A 20,403-nucleotide genomic window follows, 5' to 3' on the forward strand; every position below is an offset into this window, starting at 1 on the left:
GCACTCAATTTACTTCGCAGTTTTGGAGGTCTATGCAGCGAGAGTTTGGTACTCAGGTTGAGTTGAGCACAACTTTTCACCCTCAGACGAACGGACAGTCCGAGCACACTATTCAAATATTGGAGAACATGTTGCATGCTTGTGTCATTGATTTCGGAGGGTCATGGGATTAGTTTCTACCACTTGCAGAGTTTGCTTATAACAACAACTACCAATCGAGTATTCAGATGGCTCCATATAAGGCTTTGTATGAGAGGCGGTGTAGATCTCCAGTTGGTTGGTTTGCGCTCAGTGGGGCTAGGCTATTGGGGACAGACTTGGTGCAGGATGCTTTAGAAAAGGTGAAGGTAATTCATGAGAGGCTTCGTACAACGCAGTCAAGGCAGAAGAGCTATGCTGATAGGAAGGTTCAGGATGTGTCCTACATGGTTGGCGAGAAGGTTCTGTTGAAGGTTTCACCCTTGAAAGAAGTTATGAGATTTGGGAAGAAAGGGAAATTGAGTCCTCGGTTCATTGGGCCTTCTGAGGTGCTTCGGAGGATTGGGGAGGTGGATTATGAGCTTGCTCTACCACCCAGATTATCAAATGTGCATCCGGGATTTCATGTTTCTATTCTCTGGAAGTATATTAGGGATTTGTCTCATGTTTTGGATTTCAACACGGTTCAGTTGGATGATGATTTGACTTATAATGTGGGGCCATTACCTATTTTGGTTCGTCAGGTTCGAACGTTGAGGTCAAAGTATATAGCTTTGGTGAAAGTGTCATGGGGAGGTTGGCCCGTGGAGGAGGCTACCTTGGAGACCGAATGGGAGATGTGGAGCAGATATCCTCACCTGTTTGAGGCTTCAGGTATGTTTCTTGACTCGTTCGAGGATGAAAGTTTGTTAAGTTGGGGAGGATATGACAACCCAGCCAGTCATCTCATGAATTACCACTCTGTTTACCTTATTTCTGCTTCTTTATGCTTTGGTTATCCGTGTTATATGGTATCGGGTTGGTCGGATCGAATCCGGAATGATTTTGGTATGGTTTGAGACACTTAGTCTCTTTTGAGGAAGCTTAAGTAGGAAAAGTCAACTGGATGTTGACGTATGTGTTAGAGGGATCGAATGCGAGTTTCGATTGTTCAGATAGTTTCGGGAGGTGATTTGGGACTTAGGAGCGTGATCGGAATGCGTTTTGGAAGTAGTGAGTAGATTTAGGCTTGAATTGGCGAAGATGATATTTTGGTGATTTCCGGTTGGTAGGCGAGATTTTGATATACAGGTTGGAATGGAATTCCGAGAGTTGCAGTAGTTCCGTTGTGTCATTTGGGACGTGCGTGCAAAATTTTAGGTTATTCGGACGTGGTTTGGTTGGGTTTTTGATCAAAAGCGGAATTTAGAAGATTTTGAAAGTTTGGCTTGAATCTGACGTGTTTTGGTTGATTTGATGTTATTTCAGGTGTTTTGAAGATTGATACAAGTTTGAATAAATTATTAGGATATGTTTATGCTTTTGGTTGAGGTCCCGGGGGCCTCAGGGTGATTTTGGATGGTTGATGGAAAGGTTTGAGACTTGTTGTAGTTGTTGAACCTTGTTGCTTCTGGTATTTCCGCACCTGCGGATTGGGAACCGCAGGTGCGATGCCGCATGTGCGGGCATTTAGTCGCAGAAGTGAAAAGGGGCTTGATGAGCAGCGATCACATAAGCGGTTAGGGTGACCGCATCTGCGATGTTGCAGATGCGGGTATACAACCGCAAATACGGACTAAGGGGAGGTAAGTGATTTCGCAGAAGCGAGGGAAGAACTGCATATGCGGTACCGTAGAAGCGGGTACTGGGCCGCAGATGCGAAAATGTGTGGGTAGAAGGTTCAAATTGTGGCCTTCGCGAATTTGAGCTATTCCACCATTTTTGACCTCGGCCTTGGAGTTTTTTGGACGATTTGAAAGAGGGATTTCAACGGAACATCATTGAGGTAGGGAATTTGGACCCAAAACTCGTTCCTATGCCATTATTTCACGGATTAGAGTGAGAAATTTTGGAAATTAAGGGTGAAAATTGGAGAAACTAGGGCTTTGAAACTTAGACCTTTGCTTGAGGATTTGAAGGACCATTTGAGGTCGGATTTCAGAACTTTTTGATATGTATGAACTCGTTAGGAGATGAGGATTATATTGATCTAAAAATTATCGAATTCCGAGATGTGGGCCCGGGGTCGGGTTTTGGTAATTTTGGTATTTTTGGTATTATTTGGTTGTTTTCACTTGGGCTTCGTTCCCTTAGTATATTTTGATGTCGTGATTCTGATTTTGGATAGATTCGACGCGAGTGGAAGCTGATTCGAGGGGCAAAGGCGTCGCAGAGTAGTATTTTCATCGATTTGATGTAAGTAGTCATTGTAAATCTGGAACTGAGGGTACACACCCCGGTATTTGACTTGTTTTGATAAATGCGGTGACACACATGCTAGGTGACAAGCGTGCGGGCGTGCACCGGTAGGGATTGTGACTTGATCCGTCCTGTAGCGACTATTAAGCCGCGTATTTGATTTGGAACCTTATGATATTCCGTACTTTAGCTATTTATACTATATTATGGGCTATATGCCATGTTTGGGGACTTGTGCCGACTTGTTGAGACCCTTAGGGGCATTTTTACTGATTTTCCTCACTCTACTTGTTGAAAGCATATCATCAGTAATGTTTTACCTATTTAAATGTTTAAAACTGGTTTTATCACTCTACTTCTAATTGTGAGGACTGTTTGGGCTAGTTCCTTAATTTCTATTGTTGTGCCCGAGAGGCTGTGAGGTTATTGACTGAGTGAGGTTGAGAACCTAATAGTGAGGGTATTGTATGTATATATTATGGATCAGGTTGCATGCCGCAACGATATATATATATTGGATCGGGCTGCACGCTGCAACGATATATATATTCGATCGGGATGCACGCCGCATCGATATATATATATATATATTGGATTGGGCTACGTGCCGCAGCGATATGACGTTTGGGCTGTAAGAGCCTCTCCGGAGTCTGTACACCCCCAGTGAGCATAGTCGACTATAATTTACAGATCAGGCTGCACGCCGCAGCGGTTACTATGATTTCTATTATTATGAAATATTAATGAGCCTGAGTACTCAGAGTGAGTACTGAGTGATGAGAGTGAGTCACGAGTGACTGAGAGGCTGCCCAAGAGGCCATGTTATGAGTGATACCTTGCCCGAGGGGCCCAACTATGATGTTTTCAATGATTTCGCTCTTCTTTTAAAATAAGCCTCTGTTGAAAAATTGCCAAGTATATGATTTCAAGTGTTTAAACTGAAGTTGATAATTTTACGATGAAACCGGTTTTAAACTGTGCAATGGACTTGTTTTCCTGTTGTTTATTTAGTTATATGATTTTTAACTACTCGTCAATGCTTTCAGACCTTATTTACTTTAGTTACTTGCTGGGTTGGCATACTCACGTTACTCCATGCACCTTGTGTGTAGATCCAGGTGCCCGAGCGGCAGAGTGAGGGTCCTCAGTTGATGCAGAGGTTGCCAGAGATTTCAAGGTAGTTGCATGGCGTCCGTAGCCCTATTTTCTCCTTCTTATCTTGTTCTTTTCCGCATTTTCTAGACTTATGTTGTATCAGACAGTCAGTTATGTAGTAGAGGCTCTAGACTCGTAACACCAGATATTTAGGGCTGTGTAGTTTCATGTTTATTTGAGATTCCGCGTATGTAATTGTGTTTTAAACACTTATTATGAAAATTTGGTATCTAAACCTGTGTTAGAAAATGGTTTTATGAAAGGAACTTGTTGTGGTTAATGGTTTGGGTTGGCTTGCCTAGTAATGTGATAGGCGCCATCACGAACGGGTATTTGGGGTCGTGACATGGAAGTTATGACAACGCAAATCGAACTCATCCTGCAGATTCATGTTTAGTGGCAAGAATTAGGAAAGTGAACAGAAGAATTTTAGATTGTTTGTGGTGAAGTTTTTACAAATGAACTAAATCACTTAAACATCTTCTGCTGAAGTTTTTTGAAAAAAAATGTATGACATAATTAATGAATCCTGCACAGAAAACTTCAGCTTATTAAGTGCTGAAGTTTTTAGAAATAAACTAAATAACTTCAGCATATCAGGTGACGTTTTTCTTAAAAAAGCTATATGACAGGATTCATGAATCCAGGCAAAAAAACTTCAGCTTATTAAGTGCTGAAGTTTTAGAAATGAACTAAATAATTTCAGCACATTGGGCTGAAGTTTTAGAAAATGTATTCAACAAACTTGACAATGTTTTAGCATTAATTGCATAGTATACAGGAGTAAACATAACAAACACAATTAAAGTAAAAAATTATATTGCGTTGGGGGTATGTGTTAGTGTAATAATTACATTCCTATCACATTCATGCACGCTTTTCATTAGACAACATTTCAAATTCCTCTTGCCTTTTCATATACCTTGCAGAAGTTTTTTTCGCCTATATAAGTACGCTATACCTTGCGAGTTTATTCACTCAAACACATATATTTTAGCAGATAAAATACAAAAGAGAGAAAAATGGATGTTGTCATCAACCAAATAGTTGACGAACAAAACATCATTGAGGCATTTGAGTTGAAGCTTGATGAGGTCATAGAGAAGTACGACAGGGAGCTGCAAGAAATCAACAACAAGCTTGATACGCTTGTGATGTTTGCAAGATTTGATAATCTTGCTGATGAAGATGCTCGTCCATCTGGGAGTGACGACGACGACGACGACGATATTGATGATTAGTTTTTCTTTTTTTTCTATAATCCTTTTAGTTAAAGGATTATAATGTTATTTTGTTCTTTATGTAATTTAATTTATCTTTTTTAATGTTTAATGAAATATTCTGTTTTTGTTTTAAGTTTTTTGTGCGTTTTTTTAATATTAATTCTATTCAAACTCGAAAAATAACAGAGAAAAAGAACTAAATAACTTCAGCAGGAATTAACAAAACTAATACGAAAATTAAGTATTTTTTGGTATGAATTTTTTCCAAAAAAATCATAATAAAATACATAGTGCAGGATGAAAACATCAGCTCCCTTTGCTGATTTTTCAAGCATGAACAAAAATTCTTTTTAAACTTAGAACATAATAGAGGAATTAACAAAAACTTATCCGAAAATTACACATTGCAGGACAAAATATTAAGCAATTTTAGCAGATGAACTAAAAAAACTTCAGTATACAAAAAATTATATGAAAAATGTTTTACATATTTCTGAAAATATAAGCATTTTTTGGTATGAAGTATTTACAAAAAATGATAATAAAATACATAGTGCAAGAGGAAAACTTCAGCTCTATTTGTTGAAGTTTTTAAAGATTAACTAAAAAACTTCAGCACCTCATGCTGAAGTTTTTGTGCAATATGTAATTTTAATTTATGTTTTATTTCTTTTACCCAGTGTATGAGGAAAACTTCAGCTCGCATTGTTGAAGTTTTTAAAGATTAACTAAAAAATTTCAGCACTAGTGCTGAAGTTTTTTTGCAATATTAAAATTTAATTTATGTTTTATTTTTTACCTAGTGTAGGAGGAAAACTTCAGCTAATCTTGCTGAAGTTTTATAGATTAACTAAAATATTTCAGCACTTATGCTGAAGTTTTTTGTGTAATATGTAGTTTTAATTTATGTTTTATTTTTTTTACCTAGTGTAGGAGGAAAACTTTAGCTCGGATTGCTAAAGTTTTTAAAGATTAACTAAAAAACGTCAGCACCTAATGCTAAAGTTTTTGTGCAATATTAAAATTTAATTTATGTTTTATTTTTTACCCAGTGTAGGAGAAAAACTTCAGCCCGTCTTGCTGAAGTTTCGCTAAAGGTGTAAATACTTTAAAACTTCAGCTCGTTTTGCTGAATTTTTTAAATATGAACTAAATAACTTCAGCTTGTTTAGCAAATGAACAAGACATATACTTCAGCATATGTAAAAAGTCAGCTTGTTTATCAAATAAACCAAAAATTTCAGCATATTATGCAGTGGAAAACTTCAGCATATTTAAATTTGTCGGATTAGAATGTTAGAATTCAACGTCAAACAGATTTAGAATGCAAATTTAGCATACCAGTGAAGTTCGTCAAACAATTTCAATCAATCACAAAACATATATCATGAAATCAACCAGTTTCAAAAACTATTTTGAATTCTGAAGATGAATTTGAATACTTACAATGTATTTTGTAATTTTGAATTTGGATTTTGAATCTGGTTCAAATCTGGTTTGCGAGAGGCGATCTGAGGAGAGACGGAGTGATGGAGGAGATACGGAGGCGATCTGGAATTTGAATTTTGTATGCTTGATGCATATTTTATATGTTTTGGAAGGGATATAATTGTCATATTTTTACGGATTTTTTGTTAGTTGTTACGAAATAAATAATTTTTAAAAATAAGGTATAGGTTAAAAGGTGACATAAATATAAGGTACGACTGCAAATCGCCTTGAATAAGAGCACAATAATCTATGCCAACCAAAGAAACAAAAGCAATATCCTTTCCCATTTAAAACCCAAAATTCCTTTCCCGTGATTTCTTCAACAAATAATTTCTTAGTTATTATTCATTTATTTACTTTTTACTGATTTCCTATTCTCTCTTCCTTGAAATTTTTGTACTATTTCCTTCTTCTTCCAATTATTACATTGATTGTTGCAAGATTTCAGAAAATCCTTTCATTTCCCAACGAAATTCCCATCAAGCCCGTCCTCGTCAAATCTTTCCAATGTCTCTCTCTCCCATTTTCTTATTTCATTACTTTAGTTTTACAAAATATTTTCCTTCCTTAAATCTTATGGTTGATTCTTTAGCTCATTCTCCCTCTTAGATAAGATTTTTATTTCTTATTTTTAATTACCATTCAAGATTTTTAGACAAGATTTTCCCAAAGTTTTGCTCTAATTTCTCCTACCATGTTTGTTACTCTCTCACACCTTCCCATAAATTCAACCACATTCATCCATTTCCTTTAGCAAAGATCTAAATCAATCGCCATTGATTTCTCTGTGAGAATTTCAAATGTAATCCTACAACTTGGTACACTAAAAATACCTATCATCTTGAGCTTATTGGGGATGATCTCGGCATGTACGGCTTATGTTATGAACCTGAATCCACAACACAAAGTAAACGATGGAAATGATAGGTTTAATTCATAAACTCAAAGAGTCAATCATTATAATAACAGAGACTAGAACTAAGAAGGAGATTCCGAGAAGAAGGATAGAGAGAGCCGAGGAAGAACAGAAAGAGATAATCCAGAGGAAGAAGCTATAAGAACGGAGATGAGAGGGGAACTGAGCTATCAACAATACGCATAATCCCAAAAACACCGACCACTACTCTTTTTAGAATTGTTCTTGGGCTCATTACTCAACCCCGATTCCAAATTAGCCTAGCCCTATTGCTTGTTCTCGGCCCAATAGCTCTTCTGCGCCCAATAGTTATTTGTGTGTTGATATCCTTATTGGGCTAGGGTTAATTCATAACAATAATAACCTTATTAAGGACAATAAGAAGCTTGTCCTCAAGGTTCGAGACAAGAAATCCTTCAATGAAGGACAATGGTAAACCAGTTGTAGCTAGATAAACATTCACAGGTATAAGACCTAGTTGAACAGTCCACTTGCATATCAAAAAGAAACCAGCAAACCCATGTGTGCCAGCAACACAAGTGCGGGAAATGATATTTTATTGAAGCGACATCAATAACTAACACGAATCTTTGTATGCATATTTCTGTGTCGAGCTCATCTCTATCACATGTAGAAAGGAGAACAAGAACTCCCTCTATAACAAGGGCAATGTGTGGCCCTAGCAAAGCAGCAAATGCTTGACAATTTCCTTGGCAGCCCTTTTTCTCCAATATGTCAACCCATAAGTCCATTGTGATTAGTTGTTCGTTTGATCTCTTACTCAAAGTGCTGAAACGCCCCGTCATAGATTCAACTACGCCATTAACTTCAAGACGAAGCTCTAGAGTTTCAAACATCCCCAAACAAGCCTTGGAGACAATATTGCTACCCCCTTTTATTTTTCTCCGCAACTCACCTAGTACACCATTAACTCTAAAGCTACCTATAGAACGTGATTCAATACCAGAATAAAAACCAAAACATGACAAGCCATATTCTAACTTGGTAAATTCATGAATAGTTGCTTTCAAGGTTCTCAACAGAGTGTGATGCACTCTATATAAATAGAGTAGCTATGGCATTCAAGGTTGCTTCAAAGACACCATCTCTATCTACAAGAATTGGTACATCATAAGGGCCTCCTCCCAGATCGAAGACTACAAGCATATCAAAAGTAACTTGGGCTCTTAGATTTACCCCCGTTTGCCCAGCTATAACACCTTCAAGGACTTGTGCAGTTCTGTCACGACCTAAACTGATGGACTGCGACGGGTGATAAGTTAGGATTTTAACATGTTTTATGCCCCTACTTGCCTATGCTTTGATCATATATTGTTACAAAATAGTCCTAAAAGGCTCACAAGTTATGCTTGATTGCACGTTTGATCGACAAAGTGACGAAATATCAAAGATCGGCTCAAAAAGGAGTGAAACATGCTCACGTATCAAAGACCAAAAAATCTAAGGAAAGAAGGCCTAGTGCGGACCGCGCAAAGTTGAATGTGGCCGCACTAGGTGGTTCAGAGAGTTGGTAAACTAGGCTAGAGGCAACGCGGTCGTGGTACACATCTCGCGGTCTGCGGTGAAGGCTCTGTGGCCGTGCTACTCTTTTGTGCGGTCCGCGGTCATGACATTCAGAGAGATGAAAGTTTGCAAAGCCAATGCCATGCGATCCGCGGTCGTGATTGCGCAGACCGCACCAGCTCCCTCAGCAGCCGCTGTCCATTCTACGTGATCCGTGGAGTCCAAGTTCAGAGAAGCAAAAGTCAAAGTCAAAGAGCCCAGTGCAGCCGCGGTCCATTTAGTGCGGCCCACACTGACCCTGCAGGGGTATTTTTGTCCAGTTTTTCTAGCCTAGTATAAATAGAACATTTTACCATTTTTAGGTCATCTTTGGTATTCAGACGTGAGCTGCGCTCCTGAGAATGATATTTGTAGCCATTTTTGGCACTTTTGCTTTACATTTACGATATATTCTTGTAGTTTAATTTTAGCAATTAATTAATATGTTTAGTTCTTCATCTATTTCTTCAATTTCTTTATCTAGCATGAGTAGCTAAATCCATTAGCTAGGGTTGTGGATCAATCCTAGTGTGAGTAATTAATGGGTGTCATCTAACGTTAGATTGACTATGGGTGTTTGCTATTTGGGTTGATTCTATGTTTTAATCTAGAATTGGTGGTTGTAAACACTGATTCAAGCTTTGTGGGTTTAACTCTTCTTGAGAAAGAGAGTCTATGACCCCAAAATTGACCTAACAAGGAATTGGGATGGACTCATAAGAAATGATAGTCCTAATTAACGGGTTAAACCTCGAGAGAGTAATTACCCTACTTGAACCCGAGTTGCTTGGTCTAATTTTGCCTACCCATTTGGTCTCGAGAGAGTCAATTGGGCAAAATCACTCTCTTTACTGAGAGGTGTGAGAGTGGGTAAAATTGTGCAACGGTTATAGCATAAGCACCAATTATGTCAATCTAACCTTAGTAACAACTACCCGTCAATTATCCACCTAGGTAGTGTCACGACCCTAATGCCCTTCTTCCCATTAGATACAACTTAGCAATATTCTCGTAGCATAATTTAGTGCTAATCAATAATTTTTATAAAAATAGTTATAATTCGAAAACCCAAAAATGTTTGAAGTGACATTAGGAGTACAAACACATTTCTAGGCTAGATAGACAATCCAACTCTACTACTATCTCCATGAGGAAATCGATCCCGACCCTCATATCGGGTAAAAACTATTGCGACCCGCTCTTCCTACCTTAGTGTAGGTCAAGTTAGTAGTGATCACTTTTTGGTGCCGTTGCCGGGGCGCTTACGGTGTTTACTATCTGTTTATTTAGTTTTGTGTTTTGCTTCTTTTTCCTTCTTGTTTACTAATTTTGTTTGTGTCGATCAATCAGGTACAAATGGCTCTTAATGCAAATGACCCTCTCGGCAATGTGATAGCGGGGGAGGAGGTAGTGGATCTAGAACAAGATGAGGTCTTACCTCAAGTTCCAAGGAGAGGCCGAAATGCCAATGAGAACAACAATATTCCAGACCCTCCTCCGCCACCGCCGAGAGTGGCTCCTAGAGTTTTACCAAATCAAGGATACACCAGTGCTATTGTTTCTACCCGAATCCGGACGGGGAACTTTCAAATCACAAATGTTATGTTGAACTTGCTCGTGCAAAGAGGGTATTTCACAGGCGCCTCCGATCAAAATGCCTACAAGCACTTGAAGGGGTTCGTAGATACATGCTAGGGTAGCAAGAAAACAAATGTGTCCGAGGATGCGTTGAGATTGAGGCTTTTCCCGTTCTCTCTTCGGGGTAAAGCATTAGATTGGATAGAAAGGCTCCCCAATCATTCTATTACAACATGGGATGAATTGGCGGACAAATTTATTGCCAAGTTCTTTTCTCCAAGTCATATGGAGGCTCTTCGGGATGAAATTCTAGCCTTCAAGCAAGAGCCAACGGAACGTTTGCACGAGATATGGGAAAGATATAGAACAATGGTGAAAGAGTTCCCTAATAACGACATGACCGAGGCTATGATTCAACAAACCTTTTATCGGGGCATCAACACCACGAATCAATGCATTGTGAATCAATTGGCCGGAGGGAACTTTATGAAACTTTCTTACCAAAAGGCACGTGATGTACTTGATGAAATGGCCGACACCTCTTCGGCATTGCAAAGCCGAGCAAATGTGCCCCAAAGTGACCCCACAGTCATCCATTTGCACAAGGAATTGCACGATCGTGGCCAAGCTATTGTCGAGCTTACAACAATTATAAATCAATTAGCAAAGGCGCAATTGCAACAAGTCCAAAACCCGCGCCAAATCAATGCAATGAAAGGTGTTTCTATGTTGAAAAAGAGGCAAAGAGGACAACAACCTCAAGGTAATTATGAATAATATGACAACAACAATGATGGTGGTTATTATTCAAATGAGTGCTATGATGATCAAAGCGAAGAGGTCCAATATGTCAATAACTACCAAGGGAATAGAGGCAACTCTCTGAATCAACAATGGCGTCCCCAAGGAAATTGGGGAAATCAACAACAAGGAGGCGGTAATTGGAATAATAACAACCAACAACAAGGTGGTGGCAATTGGAACAACAACAATTGGGGTAATCAAGGTAACAATCAAGGCAATTGGAATGGGAAAAACAATAATTGGAGCAACAACAACAATCAAGGAGGGTGGAACAATAGCGAGAACCAAGGTAATCGGGGGCAAGGCTTTCAAAGGCCCCCCATGTACCATCAACCGAACAATCCACCCCCTTTAGTTCTCAAGGTCCGAGTTCTTCCGGGAGTGATATGGGGAGAATTGAGAACAAGTTCGAGCAAATGATGAAAAAGAACCAAGATTCCAATGTGCAATTGGCTTCTCATAATACATCTATCCGGAACATGAAGGTGAAACTAGGGCAAATTTCTCAAGCTTTGAATACCCTTCCCAAGGGTGCTCTACCAAGTGATACGGTAGTGAACCCGAAGGATGGGAATAACAACCATGTGATGGCGGCTACAACTAGGAGTAGAAGAGGCGGTGATGTGCATGCCTCGAGAGAAAAGCGAATTATGGAGGATGATGTTGAGCTATGTGATGATGATGTGCCTTTGATTGTTGATGATGTGGTTAATCAAAATGTGAACAATGATGTGTAGATTGATATTGATGATGAAGCTGAGGTAGAGACTCAAGATGACGTGAACCCGTCCAGGGAACATGTGATTGATATGCCCGAGCCGGTTGTACCAAAGGCCAAGGCACCTTTGCCTAGACCACCTCCACCTTATCCTCAATGGTTAGCAAAGCAGAAGAATGATAATCAGTTTAAAAAGTTCATTGACATGATGAAGAGCCTCACAATCAATGTGCCTTTGGTGGAGGCACTTGGGCAAATGCCGGGGTATACTAAGTTTATGAAATATTTGGTAACAAAGAAGAGGTCGATGGAGTGTGAAACAATTAAAATGACTCATCAAGTGAGTGCCATAGTGCATTCAATAGCACCCAAGTTTGAGGACCCTGAAGCTTTTACTATCCCTTGTACTATCGGAAGTGAGGATTTTTCCAAGGCCCTTTGTGACTTGGGAGCTAGCATAAATTTGATGCCGTACTCGGTCTTCAAGACTTTGGGAATTGGACAACCTCGACCTACCTCAATGAGACTTCAAATGGCGGATTGATCGATGAAGCGACCTTTGGGCATAATTGATGATGTACTTGTCCGGGTGGATAAGTTTATATTGCCGGCCGACTTTGTCATCTTGGATTGTGAGGTGGACTTTAAAGTGCCGATTATTCTTGGTAGACCTTTCCTAGCTACGGGGAAGGCATTGGTTGATGTTGAAGCGGATGAGTTGACTTTCTGAGTGGGGGATAAGAAGGTGGTATTCCATGTTTGCAAATCAATGAGACAACCCAATAGCACGGAGGTGTGTTCATTTGTGGACATTGTCACAATTGTGATAGTGGATGACGCAAGTTCCATGATCCATGTTGAAGATCCCCTTGAGGTCGTGCTTCTTAATATGGATGTCAATGATGATGCTAGTAGAGTGGAGTGTGCGAATGCATTGCATGGTATGGGTTCATATTCATATGAGCCTAGGAATCTATCTTTGGATCTTGAAAACCGCAAAACTCCACCAACAAAGCCATCGATTGAAGAGCCACCGGTGTTGGAGTTGAAGCCATTTCCTCCACACCTCAGGTATGAATTCTTGGGTTTAAATTCTACTTTACCTATTATTCTTTCGTCTTGGAGAGTTTGTATGGATTACCGGAAGCTGAACAAGGTGATTAGAAAAATCATTTCCCATTGCCATTCCTTGACCAAATGCCTGATCGTCTTGCGGGCCGGGCTTTCTATTGCTTTCTGGATGGTTACTCGAGGTACGATCAAATTCTAATTGCCCCGGAGGACCAAGAGAAGACCACCTTTACATGTCCTTATGGCACATTCGCTTTCTCTAGAATGCCATTTGGATTGTGTAATGCTCCGGCGACCTTCCAACGTTGCGTGATGGCTATTTTCACCGACATGGTGGATGATATCTTAGAGGTCTTCATGGATGATTTCAGCGTGGTTGGGGATTCTTTTGAGGAGTGCTTGGTAAACTTGGATAGAATGTTGGCCTGATGTGAAGACACCAACCTTGTTCTCAATTGGGAAAAATGCCATTTTATGGTAGAAGAAGGTATAGTGTTGGGTCACAAGATCTCGAAGCAAGGAATTGAAGTTGATAAGGCCAAGATTGAGGTTAATTCAAGGCTCTCTCCCCCTACTTCTATCAAAGGGGTGAGGATTTTCCTTGGGCATGCGGGTTTCTACCGGAGGTTCATAAAGGATTTTTCTAAAGTGGTGCATCCATTGTGCAAGTTGCTAGAGAAAGATGAAAAGTTCTTGTTCGATGAGAGTTGTATGCAAGCATTCGAGCTTCTTAAGCTCAAGTTGACTTCTACCCCCATCATTACCGCACCAAATTGGAGCTTTCCTTTTGAGCTAATGTGCGATGCTAGTGACGTTGCGGTTGGGGCTGTTTTGGGCCAAAGGATCAACAAAATATTCCATCCGGTGTACTACGCAAGCAAGACCATGAATGAGGCTCAAAGGAGTTACACAGTCACCGAGAAGGAGTTATTGGCTATTGTTTTTGCTATGGAAAAGTTCCGACCTTACCTTATGAGGGCCAAAGTGATAGTGCATACCGACTATGCTGCCCTTAGGTATTTGATATCCAAGAAGGACTCAAAGGCAAGATTGATGAGATGGGTATTGCTTCTCCAAGAGTTTGATTTGGAAATGGTTGACGGAAAAGGGAGTGAGAATCAAGTGGCGGACCACTTGTCTCGTTTGGAGGAGGAGGGAGGCCTTGTGACGGCCTTGAGATAAACGATGCATTTCCCGAGGAGCAACTCCTTGCGGTGTCAATGAATGGAATGTCGTGGTTCGCCGATGTCGCAAATTATCTTGTTACCGGAATCATCCCGTGTGAGATCTCTTCCAACCAAATGAAGAAGCTCAAGCGGGATATCTTGGATTTTTATTGGGAAGAGCCATATTTGTTTAAGATTTGCACCGATGGTGTGATTCGACGATGTGTCCCGGAGGAGGAATAATTGGGTATTTTGGAGGCTTGCCATTCCTCTACCTATGGTGGCCATCATGGCGGGGCGAGAACGGCTTCTAAAGTGCTTAGTTGCGGATATTATTGGCCTACATTGTTTAAAGATACGGGTGATGTGGTCAAGAGATGTGATGAATGCCAAAGAGCCGGCGGAATTTCTAAAAGGGATGAGATGCCCCTCAATACAATTCTCGAAGTGGATATTTTTGATGTTTGGGGCATCGATTTCATGGGTCCTTTTGTGAGCTCTTGTGGGAACACTTACATTCTCGTAGCGGTGGACTATGTCTCAAAGTGGGTTGAAGACGTGGCTTTGCCCAACAATGAATCTGGAGTATTGTTGCATTTTTGAAAAAGAATATCTTCACAAGGTTTGGCACTCCTTGTGCTATCATTAGTGATGGGGGATCTCACTTTTGCAACAAGGCTTTTGACATGTTGCTTTCCAAGTACGGTGTCAATCATAAGGTTTCTACCCCTATCATCCTCGAGCTAGTGGCCAAGTGGAAGTCTCCAACAGAGAAATTAAGAGTATCTTGTCTAAAACTATCAATGCTAATAGGACCGATTGGTCGAAAACGTTGGATGACGCTCTTTGGGCTTATTGGACGGCTTCCAAAACCAATTGGTATGTCTCCGTATCGGTTGGTGTTTGGGAAAGTTTTCCATCTTCAGGTGGAATTAGAGCACAAGGCCATGTGGGCTTTGAGGAAGTTGAACTTAGAATGGGATGTTGCGGCAAATCTTCGGGTTGAACAACTTAATGATCTCGATGAGTTTAGATTCCATGCCTACTACAGCTCGTCCTTGTACAAGGACAAAATGAAGTACTTTCACGACAAATATTCTTGGGCCAAGGAGTTCAAGGTTGGAGATATGGTTCTCTTGTTCAATTCCCGGTTACGTCTGTTTTCGGGTAAGATCAAGTCAAAGTGGAGTGGGCCTTTTGAAGTTGTGTTCGTGACCCCATTTGCTTCTCTTGATCTAAGGAACAACAATGGTGAAGTATTCAGAGTCAATGGACATCGGGTCAAGCATTATCTTGGGAAATTTGATTATAGCCACATGGTCACACTTCTCCATCTAAAGTGATGTGCTGGTAACATGCGTCGTGCCGCGACGTTAAATCAGGCGCTGCTTGGGAGGCAACCCATCTTTTTTTCTTTTTGTTGTTTTTTGTGTTTTTCTTGATAGTGTAGGTTTGATTTTTATGCTAATTGATTGTGAGATGTTGCAGGGATTGATTTGAGGTAGTGCAAAATAGCTTGAAAAAAGTTGAACAGTCTCTGAAGTTTTCCAGTGCGGCCGCATTGCACTTTGTGCGGTTCACACTGGTGACGGTCAAAAGTGGTGCTCTATGAAGTTTGCCACCGCGGCCACATTCCATTTAGCGCGGTCCGCGGTGGACCTTCGCGGCCGCGGTCTGCTTTTGTGCGGTCCGCAGAGGTTGCCTTCTCAAGCTTCAAGTGAAGAAACCCAGCGCGGTCCACAGTCGGTTTTGTGCGGCCGCGCTGGTAGGTGAGGATGGGTCCCATTGCTTCTTTATAAATAAACCCCAAGGGTCACCCTTTACGCTTTTCGAACTCTTAACACTCAGAAGCCTAAAAGCACTGTTCACACTCTCATTTGATTGTAATTATTGTTTGCATTGATTAGTTGCATTCCATCTCCATAATCTGGTAACATTTCATCCATATTTCATTGATTAATTTTATACTTGCCTTTTATTTTCATGCCCAGTAGTCTTAGCTTCTTTTTCTTCTCGTAGTCTTTATTTAACTGTTAGCATAGGGTAGTTTTAAATGCTGGGTTTGTGTGCTGAATATGCTTAGTGATTGGGCAATTGAGTAGGGACAAGTTAGGTGTAAAAATTGAACAAAAATAGCAAAAACTTAAACCCTAACTTAGTGCCTGTACAAAATACTCTCCTCGGCCCGCAGTGCCCTGACGCGGTTCGCATTTCCATTTTGCACGGACCGTGGTGCCCAAGTGGCTGAAATTGAACCTATGCCCAGTGCGGCCGCATTGCACTTTATGCGGTCCGCGCTGGCCCACTGCGGCCGCGATACCACTTTGTGCAGACCGTGATGGAGAGATTCAGAGGAGTGGTTTTCTAGACCTTACCCCAATGCGGACCACAGTGGCTTTTGTGCGGTCCGTGGTGCACCCAATGCGGTCGCACTTCTTTTTGTGTGGGCCGCGGTACACTGTTTCTGCAATATGTTCTGCAACTTTTGATCTTCTATTCTGCAATTCATTTTCCACAAATCTTTCACTATCTATGTTGATACTAACAAAGCTAGATGTTTATGCTTGCAGGCAATAGTTAAACAAAGAGGAAAAGGCTCGAAACAACCCGACTGAGGTAATTCCTCCCGGGGAGGGAAGAAAAGGATGGTAAAACTCACTCCCCAGGCTAGAAAAACATAAATGATATGAGGAAAGCAATCAAAGCGGCCGATAGAGCTATTGACTACTTGGGGAGTGAGTACGAGCCCCTCCTGGGAGATCTCTTCAGATTCAGTCCCACTACACATCCCGTATCCAGAGAACGCCATACATAGAGACACTCCTCCCTCTTCCCCCAATGCTCGAACTTCAATTAACATTTCTTTTGGGTCATCTTAGGGCTCAGCGGCAGGTAGCGGGGATGAATACTCTACCTCTCCCATAGCATCAATATCTGGAGAGGGTGCTAGAGGTGATGAGGGAGATGGGGAGTTACCTAGGTATGGTGTGCCTTAAGTTGGGGGTGTTGACCGGACTAGAAATCCTGCTGTTTGGGAAGATAGATTCGTTAGCCAGGTGGTGTTCCACAATTTCAGGGAATGGTGGCGGGCACAAAAGTTGATTCTTGAGAGAAGCTTCATTGACAGAGACCTTCTACCCTACACCCAAATGTACATAGACAGTTTCAAGCTCGAATGGGTTGGGAGCACTTCAAAGATAATTGTGTGAAGGAAAATGAGCACATGGTCAAGGAATTTTATAGCAATGTGGCCCACATCTTGAAGGGCACTAAAGTGACCAAAGTGTGAAACAAAAATGTGGTATTTACCGGGAAGGCACTAAATGAATACCTGGGGTTTAATGAAGAAGATGAGTCCCTTTACAATGAAAAGTTGGAAATGGGAGAGGAGATTCGTCCGTGGTTAGCCTCATACCTGGCAGTCCCCGGTACGGTTCCAGAGTGGTTGCAAGTAGGGTTCAAAATACTTCGGAGGACTTTTAACTTTGAGGCTAGGGGATGGTTGACTTTTGTGTGCAGTCGGCTCGATCCCACTACCCATGATCAGACTATTCCGCTTGCCGGGCTGTTCTTTTTGCATCTATTATGGTGAGATACCCTATCAACGTGGGCAATGTGATGTCCCGCGTCATTTCTGCAGTGGGGGTTGAGCATGACCGGAACTACCCTTTTCCCAGCACCCTCACTATGTATTTCAGGGACCTGGAGGTGGAGAAGAGACCTTTTGACATCAAGGTCAAACCTGTGGCTCCGTTTTCATGGTACAGTCTGAAGGGGTCAGACAACGCCAAGGACAAAAATTACAAGCCACCTGCTTCTGCTCCAATCGGCCAGTCTGAAGATCCGGTTACAATAGAGCCCTCCACTGAGCCTACGTCCACAGTCGCTGACATGCCTCCCGGACCTTCCACTATTGCTGGTCCCTCCACTTCAGCTAGCCCGGGGATTCCATCTTCCCGAGCCTATCCTATCACTTCCCACCAGCTGAGCCAGACACTTCATAGCTTGAACAACTGGATGTCAGCTGCATCATCCAAGTTGTCCATCTTGACTTCTACCATTGCGGCTCAATCGGCACCGCAGCCAGCACAGTTTCCACAGGCCATTGAGGATACATTGAAGAAGATCCTGGAGAACCAGGAAAAGATCATCAGTACTCAAGGTGCCTTGGCTAAGGCAGTAGATTTACATGGCAAGGCCCTGAAGGAGCTTGCCAGGGAGCACAAGAAGCTGCGCAAAACACGGGCTTCCAAGGAGTCGATGAAAGAGCTAAGAGCAGATGTGGACAAGCTGATGGCAGACCAGATGCCTCTTGACTATTATTCGGGGATCCAACCCCAGCAGCAACACCAGTAGAGGAGCCATAACAGGAGCAGACTCAAAGGCTTCCTAGCAAGAAGAGGAAGCTCCCTAGTGCAGACGAGGCGGTTATCCGGTTGGTAGACCCACAGGAGGCCTCCTCCAGTCAGCCACAGGTTGCTCCAGATATTCAGCCCGTACAGGTCCAGGCCCCAGTCCCAACAGCTGAGCAGTAGGAGACCGGGAACCAGTCTGAGGTTCTCGTACATACAGAGGACCCGGGGACCACTCATGTTCCCATGCATACAGATGAGGCTTAGGGAGCTCCTATATCTTTTCATATTGATTTTTGATGCTTATTCGTTTAGTTGGCATTGGGGACAATGCCAACTTTCATTTGTGGGGGTGCACCCTACTTTATCCGAATGATTGTGTATATTAATTGACATAGTTTATGTTTTTGTTGATTATCTATTTGGTCTATATATAACTTTACATTTAGTTACTTTTATGGCACTTTTTATCTTCTCTTTGGTCTGTACATTGTATATTCTAATCCCCTATTGTAAATATTCATTTTATTTTCTATTTTTGTATAAATTTTTCATTTTTAGCTTAGTAGATAGGCTCGCAGCCTTTTTGTTTCATTTTTGGCGCTTTCAATAAGCCCTTGATTTTCTTAATGCCACGGTTCTTTCCAAGAGTGGAGTATTGTGTGAACCGGGTGTCTCTTCCCGATGATGGATGGCGTGACAACCTTCTTAAGGGTTTGAGTCCGTTTTTTATTTTTATTTTGTTTTTAGTAGTTTATAGTTAAGGGTACCCCAAGCAAAGCTTCACTTGGGCTTAACACATTTTCCTTTGATCCCTTGGTCAAAGAGAAGTGGTTGTGTTTAGGATGGTGAAAGTAGTGACCTTGAGACTCTTATTTTGATCAAACAAACATCATGCGGTCTTTCGGGACTATTGTGTGCTTAATCGTGTATAAGGTTGTTGTGGGCCCCCGACTCTATGTCTTTAGCAATCCTTGAGTGTGTGTGGTGAGAAATCAAACTGTGAGTCCAAGTCCCGAGCCAATGGTCTAGAACTTGCCCTGAATGTTTGTTGAGGAAAAATTTTGAGTGAAATTTGACTTGAGAAGTGATTATAGGCTCTCCTTGATCCAAATAATAGTCGAACAATTCCATAGCCTACCAATGATATAATCCCTAGCTAACCCTTTTGAGCCTTAAACCTTTTTCTTTCAAGAACCAATGCTACAAGCCTATACCCGTTCTAAATTATACACTCTCTTGGCACCCAAATCGTCCCTTGAGTAATGGCAAAAGTCTAAGTTTGAGGGGGACAGATAAGGAAGGAAACAAAGTGGTAAAAGGTACAAAAGAAAAAGGAAAGGAAGGCGATGCAAAAGAAAGAAAAGAAAAAGACAAAAAGAAAGCCCAATGTGCAAAGAATAAAATGGGATTCAAGAAAAACAAAAGTGAAAAAGGTGTGGAAAAAGTAGAAAAAGGAGAAATGATTTGAATTGCATAAGAAAGAGTGATAATGTGTCTCTCTAACCCCTTGAAAAGAAGTGAAATACTCAAAGAGTCAAAGAGAATTCTGCCAAAATGAATCAAAAGAGTGCTTAAGGAAAGATGGAACCCATATAGACCAACAACTTTTCTTACCCTGGACCAAAAGCCTTCACATTGACTCCACAAAAACCCTATATGATCTTGAGTTGGATGACGCTCGCATTAGTGGATACTTACATGAGGGTCAAGCATATGATACTTAGAGTCGGACTTGTGACCTTTCCTTGAGAGAGACGAGTGAATTCCCATTAACCTTGGTTTGTGTGCTTATACTCTAAAAGGTGAGGTTTGCTTAGGGAGAGTTGAGGATGTGTGAGTTTGGGTTCCACAACGATCAAAGTCATTGAGAGAGTTCTTTGATGTAATGAGTCAATTCTTGATGCTCTTGTGTCATACTTGATCCATAGTTTTTCAAAGTTTAAATTTTGTTAATGATCCATTCGTATTGAGGGCAATTGTTAGTCCC

At 41.2% G+C, this 20,403-nt stretch overlaps 1 protein-coding gene and 1 pseudogene across 1 annotated transcript; both read left to right on the forward strand.

Moving 5' to 3' along the window:
- Positions 1-425: 425 nt before the first annotated feature.
- On the forward strand, positions 426-4,305 carry LOC138889598 (uncharacterized). The gene is made up of 2 exons (XM_070172930.1): positions 426-852; positions 4,238-4,305. The coding sequence occupies exons 1-2, from the start codon at positions 426-428 to the stop codon at positions 4,303-4,305; spliced, it is 495 nt and encodes a 164-aa protein (XP_070029031.1).
- Positions 4,306-11,492: 7,187 nt separating this feature from the next.
- LOC138889599 (uncharacterized) lies at positions 11,493-18,417 on the forward strand (annotated as a pseudogene).
- The last annotated feature ends 1,986 nt before the right edge of the window (positions 18,418-20,403 follow it).

Source organism: Nicotiana sylvestris, chromosome 4 (assembly GCF_000393655.2).
Source record: "Nicotiana sylvestris chromosome 4, ASM39365v2, whole genome shotgun sequence".
NCBI lineage: Eukaryota > Viridiplantae > Streptophyta > Magnoliopsida > Solanales > Solanaceae > Nicotiana > Nicotiana sylvestris.

Coding starts and splice junctions, on each gene's coding strand:
- LOC138889598 (XM_070172930.1), top strand. CDS start 426: ATGGTTGGCGAGAAGGTTCTGTTGAAGGTTTCACCCTTGAAAGAAGTT. Junction 853..4,237: donor TCACCTGTTTGAGGCTTCAG/GTATGTTTCTTG, acceptor AAATAATTTCAG/CACATTGGGCTGAAGTTTTA.